The sequence below is a fragment of the Lissotriton vulgaris genome, chromosome 6 (assembly GCF_964263255.1).
Source record: "Lissotriton vulgaris chromosome 6, aLisVul1.2, whole genome shotgun sequence".
In the NCBI taxonomy this organism is placed as follows: Eukaryota; Metazoa; Chordata; class Amphibia; order Caudata; family Salamandridae; genus Lissotriton; species Lissotriton vulgaris.
Window position 1 is genome coordinate 1,760,807,828 of NC_141694.1, and position 24,453 is coordinate 1,760,832,280.

The 24,453-nt window shown below is 42.8% G+C and overlaps 1 protein-coding gene across 2 annotated transcripts in view; it reads left to right on the plus strand.

Moving 5' to 3' along the window:
* The window catches only part of KIF13B (kinesin family member 13B), a 698,786-nt gene that overhangs the window by 468,275 nt on the left and 206,058 nt on the right, over positions 1 to 24,453 (plus strand). For both annotated transcript variants that reach the window (XM_086927999.1, XM_086928000.1), the window contains 2 exons: positions 10,712 to 10,811; positions 12,299 to 12,425. In XM_086927999.1, coding sequence (XP_086784125.1) covers positions 10,712 to 10,811; positions 12,299 to 12,425 — 227 coding nt within the window. The remainder of the gene's footprint in view (positions 1 to 10,711; positions 10,812 to 12,298; positions 12,426 to 24,453) is intronic.

The following is a 24,453-nucleotide window of genomic DNA, read 5'->3' on the forward strand; positions in this document are numbered from 1 at the left end:
GTCAAAGACTGTCTTGAATTTAGAGCCACTATCCTGTATGATGGTTGACGGACTGCAATTATGAGTTGGTGTCACCTCGGAGAAATACTGGAGTGGATTTGCTCTGACGCTTCTTGGGTGTGCCAAAGGGGAGTCTCAGTTGCTGCTCTGTTTCCATTCTACTGCCACCTTGTTTAGCTGCTGTTATAGGACTTTGAATGGGCTTTCAAGCTTTGCTGTCATTGGTGACTTTTTTGTTAGGAAGCTCGAAGGTTTGTTGTAAGTGGCAATCATTTTTTGGGCTTCTTAATAACTCAGTTGTAATGCACCTTGAGACTCCTCAACCCTGTAAATGCTGTCATTGTTGCAGTTGCTTCTCTGGCTGAGGGTGCACTTGGCTGAGAGACATTCAGCCTCTATTTGCTTCTTGGAGGATTTGACATTGGGGGTACAGCTCGCCATGTGAGCATCCTAAGAGGACAAATTCAGTCATGAGTTAAAGAGTTTGTTTGCTGGTCCGAGGCTGGCATAAATGGGTCACATGTTAGAACTTCTCTCTTCTTCGGTGTAGATTGTTTTTATCTTTAGCTGCTTGCTTTTAGTCAATTTCAGTTCCTCCTCATCTGGGTCTGTTTTGAGTCCTGGAGCCTACAAATGTGTAACCAGGAAAGTAGGGTTACCCTCTGGTCTTGTTAAGGTTTTGAAGGATACAGCTGGCCTCTATTGTGAGCAGATTATCCAGCTATAGTTAATATATGCCACGGTTGCTCTTCAGAACATGTCATTGCCGGGAATAATTATCTGTTCCAGTGCCAAAGAACCACTTTTTGAATAACAAGGACAGGATGGTGCCTTTCTTTGTCTGTGCCTTACTTGATGCAGATGGAGTGGGGGATTCTTCATGAGAGATTCAGCTTTTTCAGTCGGTTGAGCCTTACGTTGAATTGCCCCAATGGATAGTAATGAACTGTGAGTTTCGTTTGGTGATGTTGTGAAGTGCTTAAGCCAAGTATTGTGGTTATTTGGTTTGGTATATGGTATTGTGCTTCCAAGCTATAGGTGTGGCAGGGTATACTCAGACATGAGTCCCTTTCTCACTGCTCCATCAGGATTCAAGCAAGCCGGGCCGAAGAAGGCTGAAATGCCAGAAACCGGTCCCCAGTAGCTTGTCTCCTTTCTGGTGAAGAATTGGCTTGGTAGTTTAGTCTGCCCTGTTCCCATGATGCACTGGGCCAGGGACAGACTGATTTGCATATAGCCAGGTTCTGAGCTGGGATGGGGCAGTGAGATAAATAAAGGTGATGGATCAAGCCCTGATCTTTGGACTGGGTAAGAGTGGTCTGTTTAACTCAGACACTCTGTTCATCACCACCCCCTTTTCTAAATCGTTTTTGGCCACTATAGGTGTGGCAGGGTATACTCAGACATGAGTCCCTTTCTCACTGCTCCATCAGGATTCAAGCAAGCCGGGCCGAAGAAGGCTGAAATGCCAGAAACCGGTCCCCGGTAGCTTGTCTCCTTTCTGGTGAAGAATTGGCTTGGTAGTTAGTCTGCCCTGTTCCCATGATGCACTGGGCCAGGGACAGACTGATTTGCATATAGCCAGGTTCTGAGCTGGGATGGGGCAGTGAGATAAATAACGGTGATGGATCAAGCCCTGATCTTTGGACTGGGTAAGAGTGGTCTGTTTAACTCAGACACTCTGTTCATCACCACCCCCTTTTCTAAATCGTTTTTGGCCACTATAGGTGTGGCAGGGTATACTCAGACATGAGTCCCTTTCTCACTGCTCCATCAGGATTCAAGCAAGCCGGGCCGAAGAAGGCTGAAATGCCAGAAACCGGTCCCCGGTAGCTTGTCTCCTTTCTGGTGAAGAATTGGCTTGGTAGTTTAGTCTGCCCTGTTCCCATGATGCACTGGGCCAGGGACAGACTGATTTGCATATAGCCAGGTTCTGAGCTGGGATGGGGCAGTGAGATAAATAACGGTGATGGATCAAGCCCTGATCTTTGGACTGGGTAAGAGTGGTCTGTTTAACTCAGACACTCTGTTCATCACCACCCCCTTTTCTAAATCGTTTTTGGCCACTATAGGTGTGGCAGGGTATACTCAGACATGAGTCCCTTTCTCACTGCTCCATCAGGATTCAAGCAAGCCGGGCCGAAGAAGGCTGAAATGCCAGAAACCGGTCCCCGGTAGCTTGTCTCCTTTCTGGTGAAGAATTGGCTTGGTAGTTTAGTCTGCCCTGTTCCCATGATGCACTGGGCCAGGGACAGACTGATTTGCATATAGCCAGGTTCTGAGCTGGGATGGGGCAGTGAGATAAATAACGGTGATGGATCAAGCCCTGATCTTTGGACTGGGTAAGAGTGGTCTGTTTAACTCAGACACTCTGTTCATCACCACCCCCTTTTTCTAAATCGCCTGAAGATTAGCAGCGTGAGCATGGTCAGTAATTTCAGACTGACCCTCATGATTCAGAAGCCCACGCCACATATTGATCAGTCTCCAATGGCTAGTTTTTATGAAAACTTGAAATGGCCCCCTTTAATCAAATCTTGATGCCCATGGATGAAATCAGCCTGCTCACTGAGCATCGGACAAGCTTACACTCTGACACAGGAACTCTTCTCAGCCCTGATCCCAACTGGGAAGGCCTGAAGACAGCTCTGGAAATGAAATTGCTACACTACTGCTTATAGAATGGACCACCATCTTTGTTAGAATCCACCAGCATCTTTTCCACTGAGACTGTAGGAACTCTCCATCCAAGGAAATATCTAGACAGATCTAGTATCCATTCACTCGTCGTTTCACATCAGCTCTTTTCCTCCATGCCTACGTACCTTTATACATGAACATCTCTTCACTCCTCTTTAATGCCCGCCTAGTGGACCTCAACCTGAACTACTCCAGCTGTACTGAGACCACACAGGTCATCCTGAAGCTGACTTGCCTAGGCAACCAGGGTTAGAGCGTTATCTGCTGAAAAACAACATAAAACTAAACGTGTCTAAAAATGAATTTATCTAAAACTCAGATCCTAACTTGTGAGTGTGGAACAACTGCTAGACGACCACTACCTGGCCCCAGGAACTCTACCCCCCTCCCGGGACATCCATAGGAATCAGAACCTGGGAGTGATCATGTGTTCCAGTCCATCCCTCGTCACCCAAGTGGCCAAAGTTGCGTTCTGCTTCATGATTAGTGTTGACGCATGTTTCCTTGCCCAGGTTTCCCCAGAATCCGCAGACCATCCATGTCTTAGTCCTATCTCCCCTCGCCTCATAAATGGACTGGCGTTGCATCAGTTGGGAGTGCTGGCGAGGCATGGATTTAGGGCCCTGAGCTATTGGCAATTAAGTGCTTCTGGGCTTGCACTCAGATTCTGGCCAGAGTAACTCACTCCTCTTTCTCTTCTTGAAAGATGATTCCTACTTCGGTCTCTCTTCCATTTCAGTTTACTCTTGCTTGCAACTCCTTGTCTATTTGCTGCTGTTGCCTAGTCGCCCTGCTTGTTACCTGAGCCAGACTTCGCTGTTGTGTTTGTGCTTTATCCCTACTTCTTTAGAGGCAGTCGGTCTTTACAATACCTGCTTGTTGTTGCAAACCACAGCGTACTTCCCATCAGTCCTTTTCTGGATATTGACGGACTGCGCATGTGCTTCTGGCTGCTGGGCCAGGAGAGCCTGCGCCTGACTCAGTGCGGGTGGTTGTAATGTTAGCAGTGGTGCTAAAGTGATGTTGGTCACTGAACCAGAGGGTTGGCCAAGTCCTGGCAGAGCTGCTGGACTGCTCCCAGGTGGTCAGAAGACGAGCAGCACTGTCTTCAAATCAGCAGCCCAAATGTCCAACTCTTTCTCTGGTATCCATTCATCCTTGCTCACACGCAACCCTATCTAATGCACACATCGCTCTGGTCTAACTCCGCCATCAAACCGGAAGCACATATATCTGCTACTGTTGTGTATGATTCACGACTTTTTTTTTGTTTGTATTTTAATATAGCGCGAACTCGACTCGAAAGTATTGGAGCGCTCTACGTGAGCACCAGTCACGTTACACAATTAATTTTGTTAGGCACGGTGGTGGAGCTAAAGTGATTGCCCAGAATCGCAGGATGTTGAGCCGACGCCAGGCTCGAACCTGGTTGTTCCCCAGCTTTAAAGTCGGCATCTCTAGCCGTAAGGCCACATCATCTCCCAACTTAGAATTGCCTGCACGATTTACAGAAAAAAAACACAATTTTGACATCTCAGAAGTTTTGGCAGCGAGCGCACTGGCTGTGGAAAATGCAAATCGGCGCTTACGAAAATTATTTCAGCTATACCAGTTTAGAGGAGGGAATGAGCCCAGCGTTCTTGGGAAACAATATTTCTCCCCTCACCCAATTACCATCCATGGTTGAAAACTGCAACATGCCCGGCAGTCACCTGGTCACCGCATCACGCCGTCACCTGCCCCAACTGACCTTGGAATACAAGAATGTCGCACTCAGTACACACAGCGATGCAACGCATTGGGATTCCAGTATTCTTCAATCGATAGTTTGATTTCTAAACAGAAAAGTTTGGTTGGTCAGACTAGCAGCGCCTGACGTCATCCCGTCTGTCCTCTGCGTCACCTTCCCTCGCTCGGCCGCTTTCTTCCTGTTTCGCGTTGATGAAAAGCGCGCGGAGGGTTCCAAGAGCTGTCCCTGCCGCGTCCTCTTGAGCCTGTAACAACGCGGCTGATTTACAGCGCCTTTCATCTCACTAAAACGTCTCGCATTTTGAAATGCTGCCAGGGCGCAGACAGATGTTTTACATGCTCTGACTTTATAAGTACAGTGGCCAAGAGTCCCAGGGATTTTTTGATTGCACACAATGGGCCTGATTCAGTTGGGGGGAGTCTGCGTCCTCGGGGCCAATTTTCGGAAATGAGAATTCTCATAGCGGAGATTACGGCCCGAGGGCGCAGACTATCCCCGCCCCACTTTTTTTTGAGGCTCCAAATCAGGGGTCTCCAACCAGTAGCTCGGGAGCTACTGGTAGCTCACCAGCACCCTAAAAGTAGCTCTCAGAGGTGAAGCCAAACCAAGCCGATCTCAGAGATTCTGTGTATATTATAAAGAAAGCAGCACTGCGCGTTTCATTACCCGTAAGAGTTACAGACTGCCTAACCAATGGCAGGGCCTCTTGATAACACAAACACACATTGTGTTGGCCAATCAATCAATCGGGCATTTATAGCGCACACTACTCACCCGTGAGGGTCTCAAGGTGCTGGGGGTGTGGGGGTGGGGGATTTGGGCAGCTCCGGTCATTCGAAATGCTTGCAGTGAGGGGCTACATCTGATGCTGAGGGGGAGTTTGTTCCAGGTCTTGGCTGCAAAGTAGGAGAAGGATCTGCCTCCTGTTCTGGCTCTGTGGATGCGGGGGATTTCGGCCAAGGCCTGGTCAGCGGAGCGGAGGTTTCTTTTGGGGGCATTGAAGGAGATTCTTTTGTTGAGGTTTTGGGGTCTGGTGTTGTGGAGGGCTTTGTAGGTGTGTGTGAGCAGTTGAAGTTCACTCTTTTTTCGACGGGAGCCAGAAGTGCTGGGGATGTGGTCTTGTCGTGGGAAGCTGAGGACGAGTCTGGCTGCGGTGTTCTGGACGGTCGGGAGTTTGTGGAGTAGAGATTTGTTGATTCCAGCGTAGAGGGCGTTCCCATAGTCCAGCCTGCTGGTGATGAATGTGTGGGTGACAGTCTTACTGAATACTGCGGGGGGTCCATTTGAAGGTTTTGCGGAGGGTGCTGAAACATGTGGAAGCTACACCGTCACATGAACCATCTTTATCCACTTCTTTAAATCTACCTAAGAAGTAGATTGTCCATGTTATACGCCCTGCTCTATCAGTCGCACTGTGCGTGACATCAAAGAATAGTAGCAGCACTAACCAGGGCTGACCCACCAAAGTGTGTGACTGCAAGAACTAGAGTGAAAATGTGTTAGTTAGGAGCATGATCAACCAAAGAGCTGAGGAGGAGAGAGTATGCATCCAGGGCAGAGAAAGTTAGAAGCCTCACATTCAATTTTGTGTGCGTGTGTGACATTGTGTCCTTCCCTAATAAATAGTGTTGGTTCATTAAAGCTATTCCTAGTGTCAAGGACTGCCAAATATATATGCTGGTCCCCATCATAAGAGTAGTATCTCTGACGCAATTGTGCCCGTTCATTGTATAATTGTGCCATAGCCATAACATGTTCAACCTTGACTATTTTGTGCATACAAGTCTAGTAATTACATACCTGCTGCCATCACGGACATATAAAGAGCTTGACTGGCCTGCTTTTAGCCCTTCCTGACAGAGTGGCAACCACTTCTCTCATAATAATGGCCATAACTAATATATGTTGGGCATCCAGCTGTGGCACAGTGGTAACCCTGGTTTAATGATGGGCATTATTAGCATAACGGAGGCATTCGTAGTGTTATGGTGAGCAAGCATGGCCTAGGATTCCAATACCTGGGTATTTGAAGCAGAATTTGGGCATGAGAGGCATTTTTACATGACGGTACTCAATGAAAACTAAAAGCTGATGTTTAGCAACTATTTATTTCTTGACAAGGAAAACTGATTTGATTTTTAAAGGAAAAAATTGTTTTTTCGGAAAGGTTTTTCTTCTGGAAAATTGAGTTTGATTGCTCAAAGTGGAAAGTGATTTTGATAGAAAAATATGTGTATTTTCAGAAACTTATATACTAATGAAGACAAAATATTGCAATTCTAAAACACATTTAAGGTTGTTAGCTGAATGATAATTCAATTTGAGTTGGGGAGACTTACTACTGTGGTAATACCCTTTGTGGCACACAGCATGTGATGATTTGAATTGTACTTGATTACAAGCATTTAATATTGATAAACGTTTCCCTAGCATTCTGCTGATAATTTCACCTGGAATGTTTGGGTGGTTACTACGGATAATCGTGCTTAGGGTGGTCACAGTGTAATGGTAATACACATCATCAGCATTTTACAGTGAAAAATATGCTAGTAGCTCGGCAGGACTTTCCTTGAGCAGAATTAGCTCTCACTACAGAAAAGGTTGGAGACCCCTGCTCCAAATGAATCTGGCCCGGCCCCAAGGGCTCCAAAAAATATTTTAGAATTTTGTTTCCACAAATAGCGAAGTTAACTTGTTAACCGAGTCTGCGATAATTTCTCCATGTCCTTTTAACATTTTTATTTTCCCATGGCAGTTTCTTATTCATTACTATTTCTGCCAATCCAGGGAGTTCTGGATACTAGGCCTGCAATCTATAAACAGGACCTTTACCTTTCTCGGCTCTCCATTGGTAGCTGTGGGCGGTCATTTGTGGTCTAGCACGTGAGATATGATGTCAAGATTGGCACTAGATCAAATATAAAAAAATTACCAGTCTGAGGCACTGCTTTTCAACATACAGCATCTTCAATAAAAAAGAGATGTTACAATGATGAACTAGTAAAATCAATTCACAGAAGGTTCTAGCTGAAAGTGACCAAACTCGTTTTAACACACAGCTAGGAGCTACCACCTATTGAAATGGATAGGGCAGCGTGTGGCTGTATATACAATCATAAAAGGGATGGCCCAGTGGGCAGGTTCTCCTGTGGAATCTCAGCATCCTGACAAGCTCCAGATCAGCCATCTCTGCCGAAGTTCTGTTGATGGAGCGGTAATTTCTTCTGGTAATTTCTCAATGCAAAACCCTCATGCTACCTCTAATTTACCGCTCAAAAGGTGTTGGGCCCTTCACACCATGTATTACCTTCAGGAAACTTTAATAATCATGAACAGTCAAAAATGCAATTATTATTTTAAGCCAATAAAGAGAGTTGTTGAGTATTTAAAGGGTTTTATTTTTTAGTCAAAAGTTAATTTTTCTCTGACCCTTTATTCATTAGTAAAATATCAATCAGGTTACAGAATTTGGAAAACAGAAAAAATAGCATTAATACAGAACGTTTTACAGTCTGCATATAAGCATTACATATAGGATAGAAAATGTGGCGCAAAATGTCATTCAAAATTCTTAAAGAGTTTCTAAGAAAAAATAGTCTTGCAAGGCGAATCAAAAATCAAATAGTTTGCAAAAATCTCCCATAAAGAGAAATAAATGCATAAGACAAATAAATCTTTTCAGACCTAATTAATTAGTCAAAGCATAACTGAAGTTTAGCATCTAATTCTATTTAATCAGCTGCACTCTCTGTCTGTCTGTGTCTAAAGAGCAAGCAGGGAGTGAGATAGCCCCTCCTTCACCAGTCCTCAAAGGAATGCGCCTGCAGTGCCAAGATATGACGTGGAAGCAAGAAACCTCCCCCTGAATCTCCTCGGACGCACCTCCCCTTCAGCAATCTCCCGGGACGTTCTCGTACCTAACCCATAGGCTGTCTGGCCTAATCTGTTCCTTCTCTTCAAGAGCTCACACACCCCTAATGAGCCTAGAAGCCAGCTGAGCTGAGAAAAGCCAACCCCTCCTCCGGAGATGTAGTTTTATACACAAAATTTTGGCAGACTACACAAAATGTTTCAACTTTCAGGAAAACCTGTACGTTGATTGGTCAATCATGATGGCATGACGTCTCTTTCCTGACTCATTCTAAAAACCTGACCATGCCAGTTTTTAACAAAAGAAGCATACATAATAAATACATTTTATAAGTTTGCAACAATTGCTAGGGAAAATGTTTCAATAGTCTTCCTCCCTTCCTGCCAAAGCGAAGTCAGATGGACACTTTTAACTAACACTGGTACATTTGGCAGAATCACAAGGATGTATAGTTCAAGCTGTCCTTGACCCCTTCCGCAGTTTGAGTCAAGCTGCCACAGTCTGCGCATGCTCTCTTCTCTTTCAAAGCAAGCCATAGTGCTGGTTTCACAGGCAGCCATTTAATGGTAGGCCCCAAAAATAAAATAAACAAAAAGATAATGTTAATTTCATGTAAATCAGCCCATTATGTTTCCCAAATTCATACTAATACTCCTTATAAATGTTTACCTAGCCAAGCTACTAGCGTAAAGCAGCTTTTCTATTATTTATGTACAACATGCAAAATAAATATGCAATGTGCAACAAAGTAAAAGAGGTGTTATTAACTGAAAATATTTATCAAAATATGCAACAAGTCAAAGTCTTTTAAGACAGAAATAGTGAATGTATATTGCATGGGATGAGCTGGGAAGAGAGAAACATATTCTATTAATCTTCAAAGCTAAAAAGGCCACTTTTCTCCACATTGCAAAAACACATGTTAATTCAGCAAAAGCATTTGAGAGTGAATAGGCCTCACTTTCATATTTTTCATGTGCCATTAACTTGCACCAAAAGGTGCGTGGCAATTTAAATGCAGTTTGTCTGAAGCACAAAAAATAAAACAATGCCTGACTGCAGATGAAATCTGCTCCATCACTGTATAATGGGAGTCTCTTTGTTGGTAAATTGGTAGTAAATGTGTGCCTTTTTGGGGTAATGGCCATCACAAAGCAGGTTTTCACGATCTCCACAGTGTTTCATTAATGCTGCAAACTTGCAGGAAGAGAAGTAAGCAAATGTGTGTGTAAAAAGGTATTTATTGGTACTTTGATTTCTCTTTGCCATAGTCCAGTTCCTGATGACCCCAGGATGGCTCAGCTTTGCTTGGCTCATGGTGTGTTGCCCACCAGGAGCCAAAACATTTCAGAAGCTTGTTTCTTGTTGGTCATGGTCAATATATTTTGTGAATCTTCCAGAATGTCTCTTAATTCTAGTAGGTCACGTTGTGAGGACCTGAACAGCAACATAGGCCCATGCCTCACTTTCTGATGGTCAGGACCTTCCTTTCTGTGCACTGAGTATTGGATGCCCCTACCGTGCTGTTTAAGATTATGGTGTTTTGCTCACGTTTTCTTTTTATCTGTCTTTCATGCTTTTCAGTCTCTTGATTTGTGATATTGGCTGACACAGGGGACCTTTGTGGTTTCCTTGTTGAAACAACAGTTTTTAGCTAACAGTTGTTTGGACACATCGCTACTGCCAGAGGTCAGGCATGGATGCAGTGTTTTCCGGAATACACTTAAATCACACAGGAAGGTCATCTTGGGCCACGTCTCGCTCCAAAACTTAGTCGCGACGCGTGCATATTCCATGGAGGGGTGCATGGCTCAAGTGGAAATGAGGAGAGGTCTTTGGTGCTTGGAGTGTGTGCCTGCCTGGCTAGATCAACCCCCAGGTGGCTTTTCGTCCTTTCTTTCGTGTGTCCAGTGGAGTTTTGTGGTAATTTGACAAGCTGTTAGTGATTTAAGCGCATGCTGCTGACAATGGTGTGTTCTGCAAGTCACAAGCTTAAATCCTGGGAAAGGCAACTAAATGTTTCGTTCTTTCAAGGTCTGTAAATAACCTGTTACTTCTAGTGTTTAAAGAGGTCCAAACTGCTGTATTGAGTGCTATGCAGAAACCTAATGCTACTATTTCTGTTTTGTAGCTTTAATTTTCCTATTGACATTAGCAGGTCCACAAATCTTGGCAGTTTCACAGGCTGGTTTAAGACCAGCACTGTCTATTTTTGAGTGGTGATGCTGACATGTTGCCAATCAGCTGAGGGTAATAATTAAACATATAATAAATGTGATATCTTGCTATCTGCCTTTAGGTAGATTGGTGAAATGTTTGATGACATGTATAATCACATGAATATCTTTATTTCTTTCTGCTGTATTTAATGTGCTTATTTGTCTACTCAGGACCGCGATCTTGAGAGATTACGGCGAAAATGGTTGAATGTATTGACCAAACGCCAGGAGTACCTAGATCAGCAGCTGCAAAAACTTGTCAGCAAACCAGGTAGGAGAACTGTTGTTTTAATGTTGTTTGTTATTTTATGTTTAGTGTAAACTGACAGGTAAAGAATGGTGATTAATAGGACGGCAGGAGTTAGGAGAGGGCGAGAAGCACGTGCCTGTGAGGAAGAGAGACAGGTTTCCATATTGTGACTTATTTTTCCATTCAAGTGCTTATAGTATTAGACTTTTTCCCCTTTTTATGTTCGTTGATAAACCTCAATTCAAATCCTTATTATAGTTCTCCAAGCATTTTCTTTACCTGTGTGAATCCTACTAAGTCTCTGAAGGGGACCCTAACAGTTACTTATTCTAGGATGCCTGTTATTGGTTAGTGGCCCTGAGATAGCAATGTTATTGTCATGAAACATGAGTGGGCCAATTTGTTCTGCCCAACTGAAAAATTTGGAATAATGCAAATCAATGGGAAACAAAATTATTTTGGAGTTTCAGTAAAGGACTTTTTTGATGAAATTTCAAACTTCAAACTTCCCACTACACTGATTTCTAAGAAGGCATACTCTTCATGTCCTTCAATCATGTTGATATCAAATTAACATAATTTTGATATTTCCAAATTGTCCTTGCTTTCCTTCTGAAAGCATGAACGTATACCCACAATTTTATCTTCTGTGCTGACTCCCCTGAGCAGCGGGAGCCCCTCTTAAACGTCTGAAACTAGAACTATTCAGAGTCTGTCACTGCACTTGCAAATACACGGAAGCAGGTAGGGAGGAGTATACTGGTCATTCTCTTATTAGGACAAATGTTGAGTCGGCCAACTGTATCAGAATCTCCGACTTGAATCTATTTGTGTCAATACTGGATTACTGCATGTTTCCTCTAACCACCCCCTCTACCTACTAAGTGAAAGAACGTCTGATTAAAGACATATTTTACTACCATGATGAAGGATAATCTTGATAAAACAAGAGTTGTTTTTGATGCTTACTGTGCTGTTGCCCCTCACCGAGATGGTCACCCATTTAAACAATAAGCCGATTCATAGCTGCCCATGATCCACTCCTCTGTATCCACTCCCCCCCCCCTACTGTAATCCCTGTGGGCGCTCTAGTCTCTTGCCTATTCCCTCACTCTCTATACCAACTTACACCCTCGTTGTAAAATCTACTCTGTATAGCGCTTAGTTGCTGTGTAGCTAAAGCTGCAATATATAACTTGCTTAACTGTTAATCACAAACTTTGAAATACGGTTGTTATTACATTTATCTAGGCTGCTGTTTGCATCAGTCCACCTATGGGACCATTCTATCTCAACTGTGCTGCAGGACCATGGGCACTCAGAGGAACTCCTAAAGCATATTGCCCTTTAATGACTTCCTCAATGTCTGGATGGATGCTAAATATACTTGACGCTTCGTCATCTGTTCAGTGCCCTGAATTGTGCACAGTAAAAATTGGGTGTTTTTTTCAGAAATCCATAAGCATGCCTTTCGTTCGTAACTGTGAGTTTTTCCTTGCTGATTCTAGATAAAACCGAGGATGATGCAGATCGAGAAGCTCAGCTGTTAGAAATGAGACTGACGCTAACTGAGGAAAGAAATGCTGTTCTGGTGCCTTCAGCAGGAAGCGGCATTCCTGGTGCACCAGCAGAGTGGTAAGTCACTTGTTAGGTATATGTACAACAGGTGGAAGAGCAAAGTAGGCACAGGTCTGCAAAAAGAGAAACAATTGCTGACCATCTATACATCTCTGAAGGCTTTGAAAGCAGGTAAATTGCCCAGTGGAGCAAAAAACAGTGGTCCGCTCCTGTGAGGAACCAGGAAGGTAAAAATAAATAAACCATGCCCAAAGCAAAAATTCCAAATCAGTTAAAGTGCAGGGGATCTACGCAAGCACATAGTAAGCAACTGACATAATCAGTCACAGAGCAACTACAATAAAAGGCCTGTTAACAGGCTGTCAATATAATACAATTCATGGCAGCTGAAGTAATGGTCGGAAAATTAAATTGTGTAAACCTTGACAAAAGAACATAGATGTGTTATTTGTATAACGTTTCTGCACAGCGATTTGTTTTTCTGATTAAAAGCAGTCTGTGAGCGCTGAACTTACAATATATGGTCATGCCCTCCGATATCCAGCAGCTCATCTATTTAGCTGGAAGCCCCTTTTCTGGTTTCTAGCTGGGAGTTTTCACTTGCTTCAAGGACCTCCTTCATCCCTACTTTTCCTTCCTCCTTTTCCTTCCTCCAAATAAGCAACCTCGTCTGAGACAGTGTATTTGTACAGATCAGCTCCACTGCCCTTTCAAATGAACCTTGCAATCAACCACTATCCTTTTATTATCTAACTTTTTTTTGCCATGATGAGTTTTCTTCTCTTTGTACATGTCATCCTACTGCCTTATTGCACCAAAATGGGAGCAAAGTAGTGCTGATAAGCCTGCAGTGCAAAGAGAATTGACAAACTATTGGAAATAATCATCTGACCCAAGTAAAGTGCCTAATTTTCATTTATGCTTAAATTGATCTGCTACTAGCCCTGTTGCCTGAAGGCCGGTGCCTTGCGGCCTCGCTTGCGTATTCTTTAAAGCAAGCACTGCAGCATTGATATTGAAACAAGTAATTCAGAATCTTGAAACACAATGTAACTAAAACACATTGTGGTAGAAAGTCTTGTGTTTCTTGGATAATTTACGCCCATCTACCCACTCCCCCATTGATTTTTCTATTGTGCTGTATTAATCTATATGGATTTGTTGCAAATAGGGTGTTTTATTAAAGCAATAAATACCAGATACAAAGTGCATCATAACCTTTTAAATAGTTAACATAACTAATAAAATAAAAAAGTGGGCCTCTAAGGACCAATTCTAAAGAAGCTTTAGTTAGAAATAAAGCTCCTTTAGACTTGGGTCTTAGAGTGTAGGTCTTGTATTATGATAGTATTGTTTTGTTGGCCCAGTTCACAAAAAAACAAATTCCAATTAGCGATTGTGCACACAATTGTGTGTGTTCTATTGCAAAAACTTTGTAACGGGGTGTTTTCTTTCATTACTATCATCAATAATCAAAAAGAGTTAAAATTGCATCCTAAAGTGAAGCTCTGCTTTGTTAGGAATTAGTGTAATATGAACAGACTGAATCCTGTGCCACATAGCTGTAGTATTCCTTTATGACTGGCCAACGGGTCAACCCATAGCTGCTCCACAAAACGTCTTATACCAGTAGTGAGAGGCTAACACAGCCATTGTGTTAACGAAAGCAAGAGGACAACACGACCAAGGTTCAGCACAACCAAAACACTAGTCCAAACAAAAGTAATAATGGTGCAGCACACTTCCCGTGCCCGTTGTCCCTGGGCACAAATACAATACACAGGTTTGGAAAAAGAATGGAAGGCGCACTCAAAGGAATTACGCAGGTACTTGTGATCTTGAGTTTTCTTTTCTTTATTTAGGTAATTATACCAAAAAGGACATACACAGCCAACGCGTTTCGTTACTTGTTGTAACTTAGTCAGGGCTGAAAACAAACATGACATAATACAAATTACTTACAATGATCATGAATAAAAACTTTATGTACTAGCCATTTTTTCATCATATCATTAAAAACCAATTCAAGACGGAAGACACGACAAACCTATGTATTACAAAAAAATATAATCACATATAACACACGAGATGTCCACAGATGTTCTAATAGGACTTAAAACTAATCAGGATATAAGTAAGTTTGTGTGCAAATCTTAATCATTTTTCATAATACACATACAACTTGGTTAAAAAACAATTGATCCTTCTATATACATCATTATAAATACTGGGCCATGCGAAATTCAGACTTCCAATAAGCTCTGGGGATGTACCCAATGTGCACGCTGGAGAGGAAGGGAAGAGAAAAGAGAACACAGCCATTACAGGATCTCACTGTTATGTGTATATGTAGCTCCTAGAGTTTTTGCCCAATTCTGAGGGTGCAGGATTATCAGTATGTGAATGTCTGTTTAATCAGGTCAGATACCTGAAAAATTCAGATTTCACTCAAGGGGATGTTTTCCCTTCTTGCAAGTAACTTTCTGCCATTGAAGATACTCTTCACCAGACTACTTTGTGATGGCTCCTGAAAATGCTAGGACTCTTTCTCTCATCTCATATCTGTCCCTTTTGGTTGGACATTTTCCGATCCATTGCTTTGCCTTAGGACAAAGTAATCCCTGTTTGGATTCACCATTCTTTCCCCTGCAATATTTTCACAGACGTCCAGTGTCTTAAGATGTCACCATTTTGGAGTAATAGTATATGGGTGACCACTTTCCCGCCTGATGTTGTAGGAGTCAGTCTGTCGTGCACAAATGAGTGCTGAAACTAAAGCCCTTTTCTTACCTTTGAAAAATTTCCTTCCAGTCCATGAGTGGTAGGAGGTTTGCTCTGAATCCTACAGACAATGTGACTGTCATGCACTGCATCTGTCAAGATCTCATTTGCTGCTCCTTCTATTGTTGGCTGAAGGTGGGCAATTACTCACAAGATTTTTTTACATGTTACTTTATTGGAGTCTTCAGTGTCCTGTAAGGCCATTCACATTGACTTAGTCATTCTAAAGTTATGTTGCCTGCTTATTTTTACGTAGCTATTGTTGAGATGTAATATATTTGTTTGTCACCAGCCTAAATGACAATTTGTGTTCTTGCTGCAAATACACTTAATTTATAACTTCTAGTCTTCAGAACCGAAGAGATGTCTCTACAGTAGTTCCCTTACTCTTATAACGTTAACATGACCTAATCAGTTCTGGCTCATGAGTCTGCTGCTGTCCAATATCACATTAACTATTCCCCAGATACTAGAACTTTTCTCACGAAAATTAGACTATTTTGTCTGTCTCTTGGCTTTGGTGTATTTTTCCTGGAGAGATTGTTGTTTGTGTGTTTTTATCTAATTGAACTTTCCTTTTCCCAATAAGGAGATCAAAATATTAGAGTGCGCTCATTTGGGTGCTATTCTATTCCTTGGCTCTACACTAGGGAATAATGTGCTTACCTTTTCATTAAATTGTTAATACGGTCTCTAAGATATCCTCCCATCCCCGCGCTATTATTACTACATTATTACAATGCATGCGCTATATAAGAAACATAATAATAATAATAATAATGCAGGTAAGTACCACCCTGTTTTTACATGACAGGCAAGTACCACAAACGGTGTTCTTTGTACTTTTACAACACAGTACTTTACCACCCAGATAACTAATTTACACCTGCACACACATTTGTTAACTAAATTAAAAATATTAATTTTGTTTTATTGTAGTATTATGCCACTTAAGGGGTAGTAAGGGTTTTTTAGGATACTTGTATTTGGATGGAAGGGGTTTGTTTGCCGAATGCTATCCAACTGTGCTGAGACACCTGATTACAGTGGAGCTGGTGTTTAGTTTTTGTGTGATAATATAGTGAAGGTGGTGATGTTAAAAAAAAAAAAACCTTATAGTCCAGTAATATTATCCACCTCATTTTTAAACATACCCTGGGCCTTTGGGAATAAAGTATTATATAGTGAGTTCCCAGAGGTATTTTTATATCACCACTTTCACTATATTATCACACAAAAACCCACTCCACTGTAATCGGGTGTCTCAGCACAGTTGGGTAGCATTCGGCTACCCAACTGGGAACCCAATGATGAAGCATGACACCAACTAGGTTTGCGTGTGAGGGTTCTTTTAAACTATTTCTGTGGTGTCAGACACTACTTGGTAAACTTGTCACTCTCTAGTGGCCCGTCTCCGTTGTTTATTTGATCAATATTTTTTAATCCAGGAGCGTCTGTAAATCTTATGGTTAAGGATCATTGTTTGTCTTCAGTCATGAAAAGATCTTTCAAAGAACCTTTTCCTCTTCTGAGGACGTCCTGCACATTTAGTGTGGCAAATGGGCCTTGCAACTCTACCTTCACAGATCCTCCATTCTCTTTATCACATGGCGGTCCGGATACTATTACATCTGCTTTAGGGATTTAGATTACAAGATGAATCCTCTCTGCACCACGCTGTTCCACAAGCTTCACATTTCTGCACCAAATCGGATCCATGCTTATTCTCTCCAATGTGGCTAAAATAGAATGTATGTGTTGTACTTTAGCTAACCATCTGTGTGTCACTTCAACTGTCTAACTGAAACATCCCTCACTGTGTCCTACTTAAAAAACTCTACTTATTAGTTGCCTCCTGGTAGGTTCAATACATGATATACTTTGTCTGGAATGCAAATTTTATAATTTAGGTTTTTATAAATGACTTTCCTTTACAGAACTGGCAGTGAAATTTCATATCGGGTTTAAAAATAAAATAAAAAGCTCAGTGGACTGAGCTCCTTCAACTTGCAGGTCGCACAGGTTTGAATACCTGTGAGGCCACCTTGAGCTTTTAAGGTCAACTGAACACCATGATGTTGGGTTATAAGTGTAATGCACATTTCATTGCCAAAGGAAATATTCCATTTGTTTGTAGCATCTCTATGTATTTGCCCTTTCTCGGTGGCAGCAACGAAATTCTGAAATGCACTTACATTAGTTTTAAGGAAACCTGGAAACCACTTTTAATTCAGAAAATCACCTAGTACGCACGTTTCACTACAGATATGTCAGCTCAATCTGTCTCATTACATGCCTGTAGGTCACTTGAGGTGACAGTCCTGCATCATAAAAACTGTCATAGGATGAGCTGTTTGTGTTGTATATGGTAGGAATAAACATTGTAATGTTGTATTTGTAAAGGTATTGAAGAATAGCTCTCATGCGTAGATTTTGAATAGCTGTTCTAAAAGGAGCCATCTGTTAAGCAGTAATAATTGAGTACTTTTAAGTGAATTGCATTAGGGTTGTGTACGATGTATGCTGCCATCAACAAACAAGAACCTCATCCCAATGTTCACAGTCCTTAGTTTATATGCCACGCTCTGCACTATTGGGGCTGATGAACATGAAATCTATGAGCCGCATTGCCAACTACTTTTTCATTACTTGTTGCATATGGACACATTTATTTTCTCCCTTTGTGAATGAAGCTAGTAAGAAAAAAATGCACTTCAGATAGTCTCATCCCAAAATTAGCTGATAGAAATGACCCGAGTCATTTGCTTATAGAAATCGTAAAACTGCTTTATTAATGTGGGCATGGCTTTAAAGTTCAAGAACTCTTCTGTGAGCAAGTGCTGTGACTAATCTTTTAAGTATGAAATAAACAGAATTGAGTAAGGAGGAATTCTGCCTGGCATCCTGCTCTTTGAGGTTTAGATGAATGGCAAATAGTCCAATTTACCTAATCACAAAAAGATGTTTAGTAATTCCAGTATTTTAAAGTTTCACTTAGATTGGGGTCAAATAAGACACTCTTAGGAAACAAACTACATTGAACCAGAATAGTCTATCGTTCTGCTTTGATGAAATAACCTGTTGGCATTGGCAGGCTTCCTTTCCTCATTAGTTACTGTTTATGCTATTTATGAACCTTATTTGTGTTGACCCCCAACCTTTCAGTTTTTCATGATCATTTTGATATTTTCTTTGCAAGAGTTTGAGTTTTTTTCACTCAAACAGAATATGCATCTGCTCCAGAGATCCTAAACCTTTCTTGTTCATTTTAACAATAATTATTGGATTATTATGTACTCTCTAAGATAGAGGCTCCCTTACACATTCTGCCATCACAGCGAATTTTGCAGTTGCTACTCCTCTGCTTAACAGTCAGGGATGGGTTTGCTATTATTATATTCTTGTTTGCTACTTTTTTCCGTATTTATTTTGTTACCTGCCAGAGGTAACATAAATTAAAAGGGTACTAAAGAAAAGGCAGAACCTATCCATTTTATGCCAAACCACTCATCCAGTAGGTGGTGGCAGCTCCTGCGATACCGCTGAGCGCTGGGGGACAGACTGCGAGGCACGCTGTTAGCAATGATTTAAGATTGCTGTGTTCTCTTCTGTTTTCTCACTCTCACTCCACCGCTATTCTCTGCCTGCTTTTAAATTGTATCACTCGCGCTTTTAAAAGCAACTGCTGGACTAATTTTAAATCACTGCTCCTATCTAATTTTTACATCTTCCACTTACTTGCTGTGTGGTGTGTTCCCCCTGCCCCGGTCCATCGCGGCTGCATTGCCGATTGTTTGGAGGGCAGGGGCCATCTTGGGTCAGTCCCTAAGCCCGGCACGACCGTAGGCTTCGGTCAAGCAGGAGGCGGGGCTAGGCTACATATTTCACATGCTACCTCGAACGCGCAGCGGGCGCGCCGAAGGCGCGCCAAAGGTAAGCCCGTCTGCGGCCGTTCGGGGTCAGGGGCGGGGAACTCTGCCCATTTGATCACTTACGCGGCCCCGGCACTGATCCGCCTTCATAATCACTGGCCTCTCAACTCCCCCACACTAGCCCGTCTCAGCTCACTGGGGATTCTTAGTCCTATGCTCGAGCTACAGTAATTAACATCCTGCCCGCGGCCCAGTCCCCTCCTGCTCCACATGGCCCTTGCGACCGCCCACCCCCTTCAACTAAAAGCGTGGCCAGCCCGATTCTGACTGTTATTTATTTAAACACCCGCTCGCTGGCCAAACACCAGTTAGAGATTTCTCATCTATTAGATTCAGAGAAGCCTGACATACTCTTTCTGACGGAAACCTGGCTCAATGAGGAATCGACCCCTGACATTTTGGCGGCGGTGCCCCCGGACTACTATATTCTCCAGTCTAATAGATCCTCTGGTAAGCCCGGTGGGGGGGTTGCAGCCATTGTTAGGCACCCAACTAGGTTTTCGTCTCTAAAGGCTGTTGATATTCCTTCAGTCGACTACCTCATCCTAAGACTTAATTCACCCCTCTCTCCCCTTATTTGTGTTCTTGTTTATCGCCCTCCCCAACACATGCCTGGCTTTCCATCGCTTATTGGCGATATGCTTTCCCAACTGGTGATCAACAACTCTAAAATGCTGATCATCGGCGATTTTAACTACTGGCCTTCAGTTGCTAGGGAGAGCACTTACTCTTCTGCCTTCACGGATCTCTTAGCGGGCATGAATTGTATTCAACACATCCAGTCGGCAACGCATATTAAAGGCCACGTTCTAGACCAGGTCTGGACGTCCAATTTGGACATCTCCTCACCTCTCATCTCTCCCTGCCCGTGGTCTGACCACTTCATTAGTATGTTCTCCCTGGCCTTTTCCCCCCCTTACCAGCCAAACACCTACGGGGAACCTCCTGGCCAGGAACTGGAACAGGGCTGATCTTGATAAATTCTGCTCCTTACTCGGCGCCTCTTCCCCCGTTGAACAGGAGTCCCTGAACACCCAGGCTGCCAGCATGAGGCACTGGCTTGAATCAGCCAGTAACACTGTGGCACCTCTTAGACGCCTTATATTAAAGCGCCCCCACGATGCCCAGAGATGGTTCTCGGATGAACTAAAAGCTAAAAAACTTACACATAGATGGGCCGAAAGTAGTTTGAGGCGTAACTACGCCCCTGAGGAAAAAGTGTTATTCCTGGCCCAGCTAACAGACTAAACTGTCCATCCTCCACGCTAAAACCTTGTACTTTTGTAAGAGGATTACTGACTCCGCCTCCAAGGCAAAAGATATTTTTTCCATGGTGGAAGAACTTTCACATCCTGACAGTTACCATTAAACCTCCCCCTTCCCAAGATTTATGTGACTCCCTTAATTCCTTTTTTGTGGAAAAGAATTGCAAAAATTAAAGAGAGTATTCCCCGTCGCACCCCATCCTCTACACTCACAGTTGCCCCAACATTTAATATTAGCAACTCTCACACAGTGGACCAGCTACCCCAATTTCTGAGGAGGAATTTCTAGCCTTACTAAAAAAGGTGAGCTCTGGCTCACCTACGGACTGTTGTCCCCTCATATTCTACGTGAGGTTTTCACTGTTTGTCCCAAACCCTGGCACTGCTTAATAAATCCCCGACTCCTTCAAAACAGCTGAAGTGATACCCATTCTAAAGAAACCTACTGCGGACCCCTCTCTTATGAGCAATTTCCGTCCCATCTCCCTGCTCCCCTACCTCAGTAAAGTACTTGAGACTCATGTCACAAACTTCTTGAGCTCGTTCATTGAACGCACCCAGTTCCTCGACCCTCGTCAGGCTGGGTTCAGACCGGCCCATTCAACTGAGTCAGTCATCCTGTAGGTGATGGAGGAGCTGAGGAGAGGAGCGGACCGTGGGATCAACCAGGCCTTGGTGCTCCTGGATTTGTCGGCTGCCTTCGACACGGTCGACCATGATATTTTGGTCGACCGTGTCGGCGACGCCGGCGTCCGGGAGCCGGCTCTTGGCTGTATTTGCTCTTTTCTGAGCAACAGTCATCAGGTTGTACGTCTTTCCAACTTCTCAGCTGATAAGGTCAAGCTGTCATGTGGCATCCCCCAGGGTTCCTCCCTTTCCCCCCTTCTTTTTAATCTATACCTGACTCCTCTCATTCGGCCTCTGAGGTGGTGCAATGTCACTGCATTCAACCACGCTGACTATATCCAGCTGGTCTTTGATATTGACTCCTTTGAACAATCTATTCATAATTTCCAGTCCACCTTATGTCTCATCAGTAACTGGATGGAAAACAACCACCTAAAGCTTAACCCCGACAAGACCGAGTTGGTCTTGTTCGGAGGTACTTCCAATCCCTGGAACTCTAATTTTTTGCCCTCTGGCCTTGGTTCCCCGCCTTGCCCTGTTAATTCAGTAAAAAGCTTAGGAGTCATCATTAGTAAAGACCTCTCTTTGAAGCCTCAAATTAGTGCCGTGGTATCCTCCTGTTTTTTTTATCTTCGGAAAATCCGGAAGATCTCTCGATTCCTAACTACGGAGGCCCTGACCCTGTCTTTGTTGGCCCTGGTAGTCTCTAGGATTGATTATGCCAACTCCCTCTATGTTGGCATCCCGGCATACTAGCTGAATCATCTTCAGCTGGTGCAAAATCAGGCAGCAAGACTAGTCTTCCATCAGCCCAGACACTGCCATGTTCGTCCCTTACTCAAATCCCTTCACTGGCTCCCAGTGGCCAAACGCAGCGAATTCAAACTTGGCTGCATTATTTTTAAAGCCCGGGCCTGCCTTGGTCCTGTTTTTATATCCTCTCTTCTCCACCGTTACTCTCCTTTGCGTCATCTCCGCTCTTCTCACTTGGCCCTTCTCACCACCCCCACATTTAACCGTAAAAAACATGGTGGTGTCAGATTTTCACTTCTCGCCCCATCTCGGTGGAATGCACTGCCCCTGGAGCTGAGACTCACTCCTTCTTATCCCCACTTTAGATCCCTTCTGAAAACTTTACTGTTCTGTCAAGCTTATACATAAAAAAATTCCTTTCTGATCTCTCTTAAATCCACTACACTGTCTTAACCTCATGAGCGCTAGCGGAATTCCGCTTGCACGCTGAGATTTTGTAAATCGCATGTTACGTGACGAGCTGGGCACGTCATCAGCGTGCGAGGAGGCTACGCCATGACGAGCCCAGCTCGTCATCAGCGTGGAAGGGGTTAATGTTTTGCTCACCCTGTGCTCACAGCGCCATGAAACCATTCGGTGTAAGTGTGCTATAAAATTATTTTTAACATAACATTGATAATAAATACTGAGGGGTAGATATCTAGTGAACAAAACGTTCCCTTCACTTTAGGGCTCTCTAATTTTTTTGATCAATGTTGTGACATAGTAGAGGGTGGATCATATGTTTCCCATCATTTGTTTGAGCCATTGCTTAAACAAATTGTGGATTGCAAAGCTCCTGTAGTACTTTTTGCATTTGAAAATTAGTGATATTAACTTTATCACCTTCAAGACTGCTGGCCCAATCATCACTCCTACTAAGCTAAGCTGTGAGGTAGGCATTTTATCTACTGACAAAGCGATGTTATCAGTAATCACATTGAGTTTGGTACCTGTGTGCACTTTATTCTACATAATGCACCTCAACATCTTTACTCTAGTCTTTCACCCACACCTCATTTTTTTTAATAGCAAACAAGACCACCTACTTATTGATAATCAAAAGGGCTCATTCTATACACATTTCTTTAAATACAGTTTTTTATTGGTGTTCTTCTAAATTAGCTCAGGAAACAAATAATCGCCTATTTTCTGTTCATGTGTTGTGATCTTGTATGAGCTACTTAAAGTACCAGTCTCTAGAAAGAGATGCTAGTTCTATCAATTAAGAAGCATAATCTTCAGCCTTAAATTGACTAGTTCAGCAAAAGCCCTTGAGTTGAGGACGTGTTGTTTGATTAGCCATCATACCAAGAAAGGAATATAGAAAAATAAACCTCCATGTGAGATGTGCCTTTTTTGATTTAAGTTTCTGGTCTCAAGTTAGTGGAGTACATGTGACATACCTTTTGCTATTGTAATCCTTACTAACTGAACATCAGTTCAATGTCTGAAAGTTTCATGCAACCGTGTTAGGTAATGTTTGCTTTTGAGTAGTCCTTTTGTATTCATTACTGCAAATAATGAAGACGTTTTCCTTATCGTAAACTAAATGAGAATTCAGGACAACAATATATCTGTGTGTGTGTGTGCCAGTGTGTGTGTGTGTGTGTGTGTGTGTGTGTGTGCCAGTGTGTGCGTGTGCCAGTGTGTGTGTGTGTGCCAGTGTGTGTGTGTGTGTGTGTGCCAGTGTGTGTGTGTGTGTGTGTTTGCCAGAAAGGTTAGTGGCTTATGCACTCAACCATGTGCCTAACGGATTTGGATCCCAGCAGGGTCAACTCAACATTTCATTCTTCTGATGTGTAACATCAATAGGTTGGCTAATAATAAAACTGCTTAGAAATGGCATTGTCTCTGGTATTAAGTGCTGGTGAACCTGGCCCCCTTTGCAGGGTCATTCTCAAACCTTTTGCCTTCACCCCATCGTATTTATTAACCCATTTCTGTTGGCTTTTAGGACTCTGTGCTATTTATCACTGCTAGTCAGTGTCAAAGTGCTTGTGTTATCCTTCTAGAACATGTTATAATTGGTTTACACCCGATTGGTACTTTTAATTTACTTGTAGGTCCCTAGTACAGTGCTTCTACGTGTACCTAGGACCTGGAAATGAAATGCTACTAGTGGGCCTGCAGCACTTATTATGCTATTCATGTAAGTAGCCCTTTAAAACATGTCTCAGGTTTGCCATTGCAGCCTGTGTGCAGTTTTAAACTGCACATTCGACCTGACTGGATAAACTTTTTGCCAAGTCTAAACCTTTCTTTTTAACTCATACATGACACCCCTAAAGTAAGCCATAAACAGCCCTTAGAGCAGGGTGCATTGTATTTAAAAAGTAGGACATGTAATTTTGAGTATTATATTTCCTGGTAGTGAAAAACTCCTAAATTCATTTTTTCACTATTGTAAGGCCTATCTCTCCCATTGGATAACGTTGGGTTACCTTATTGAATGTAATACGTGCTGACTTTTGATTAAGAGCAGATAGAAACTTCATTTTTGGGTTCAAATGAATTTTAATTTTAAATCCTTTTTAATGGCAAAGTCAGATTTTAGAGTTCAATATTGAAAATTACACTTTTACAAAGTTGGCATTTTCCTGTCATCAAATCTGAGGACTTCTATGAGTTTCCAGCTGCCTCAGCCTGATAATTGCTCCTCCATCAGGAGTGCTTATTTGGATCAGA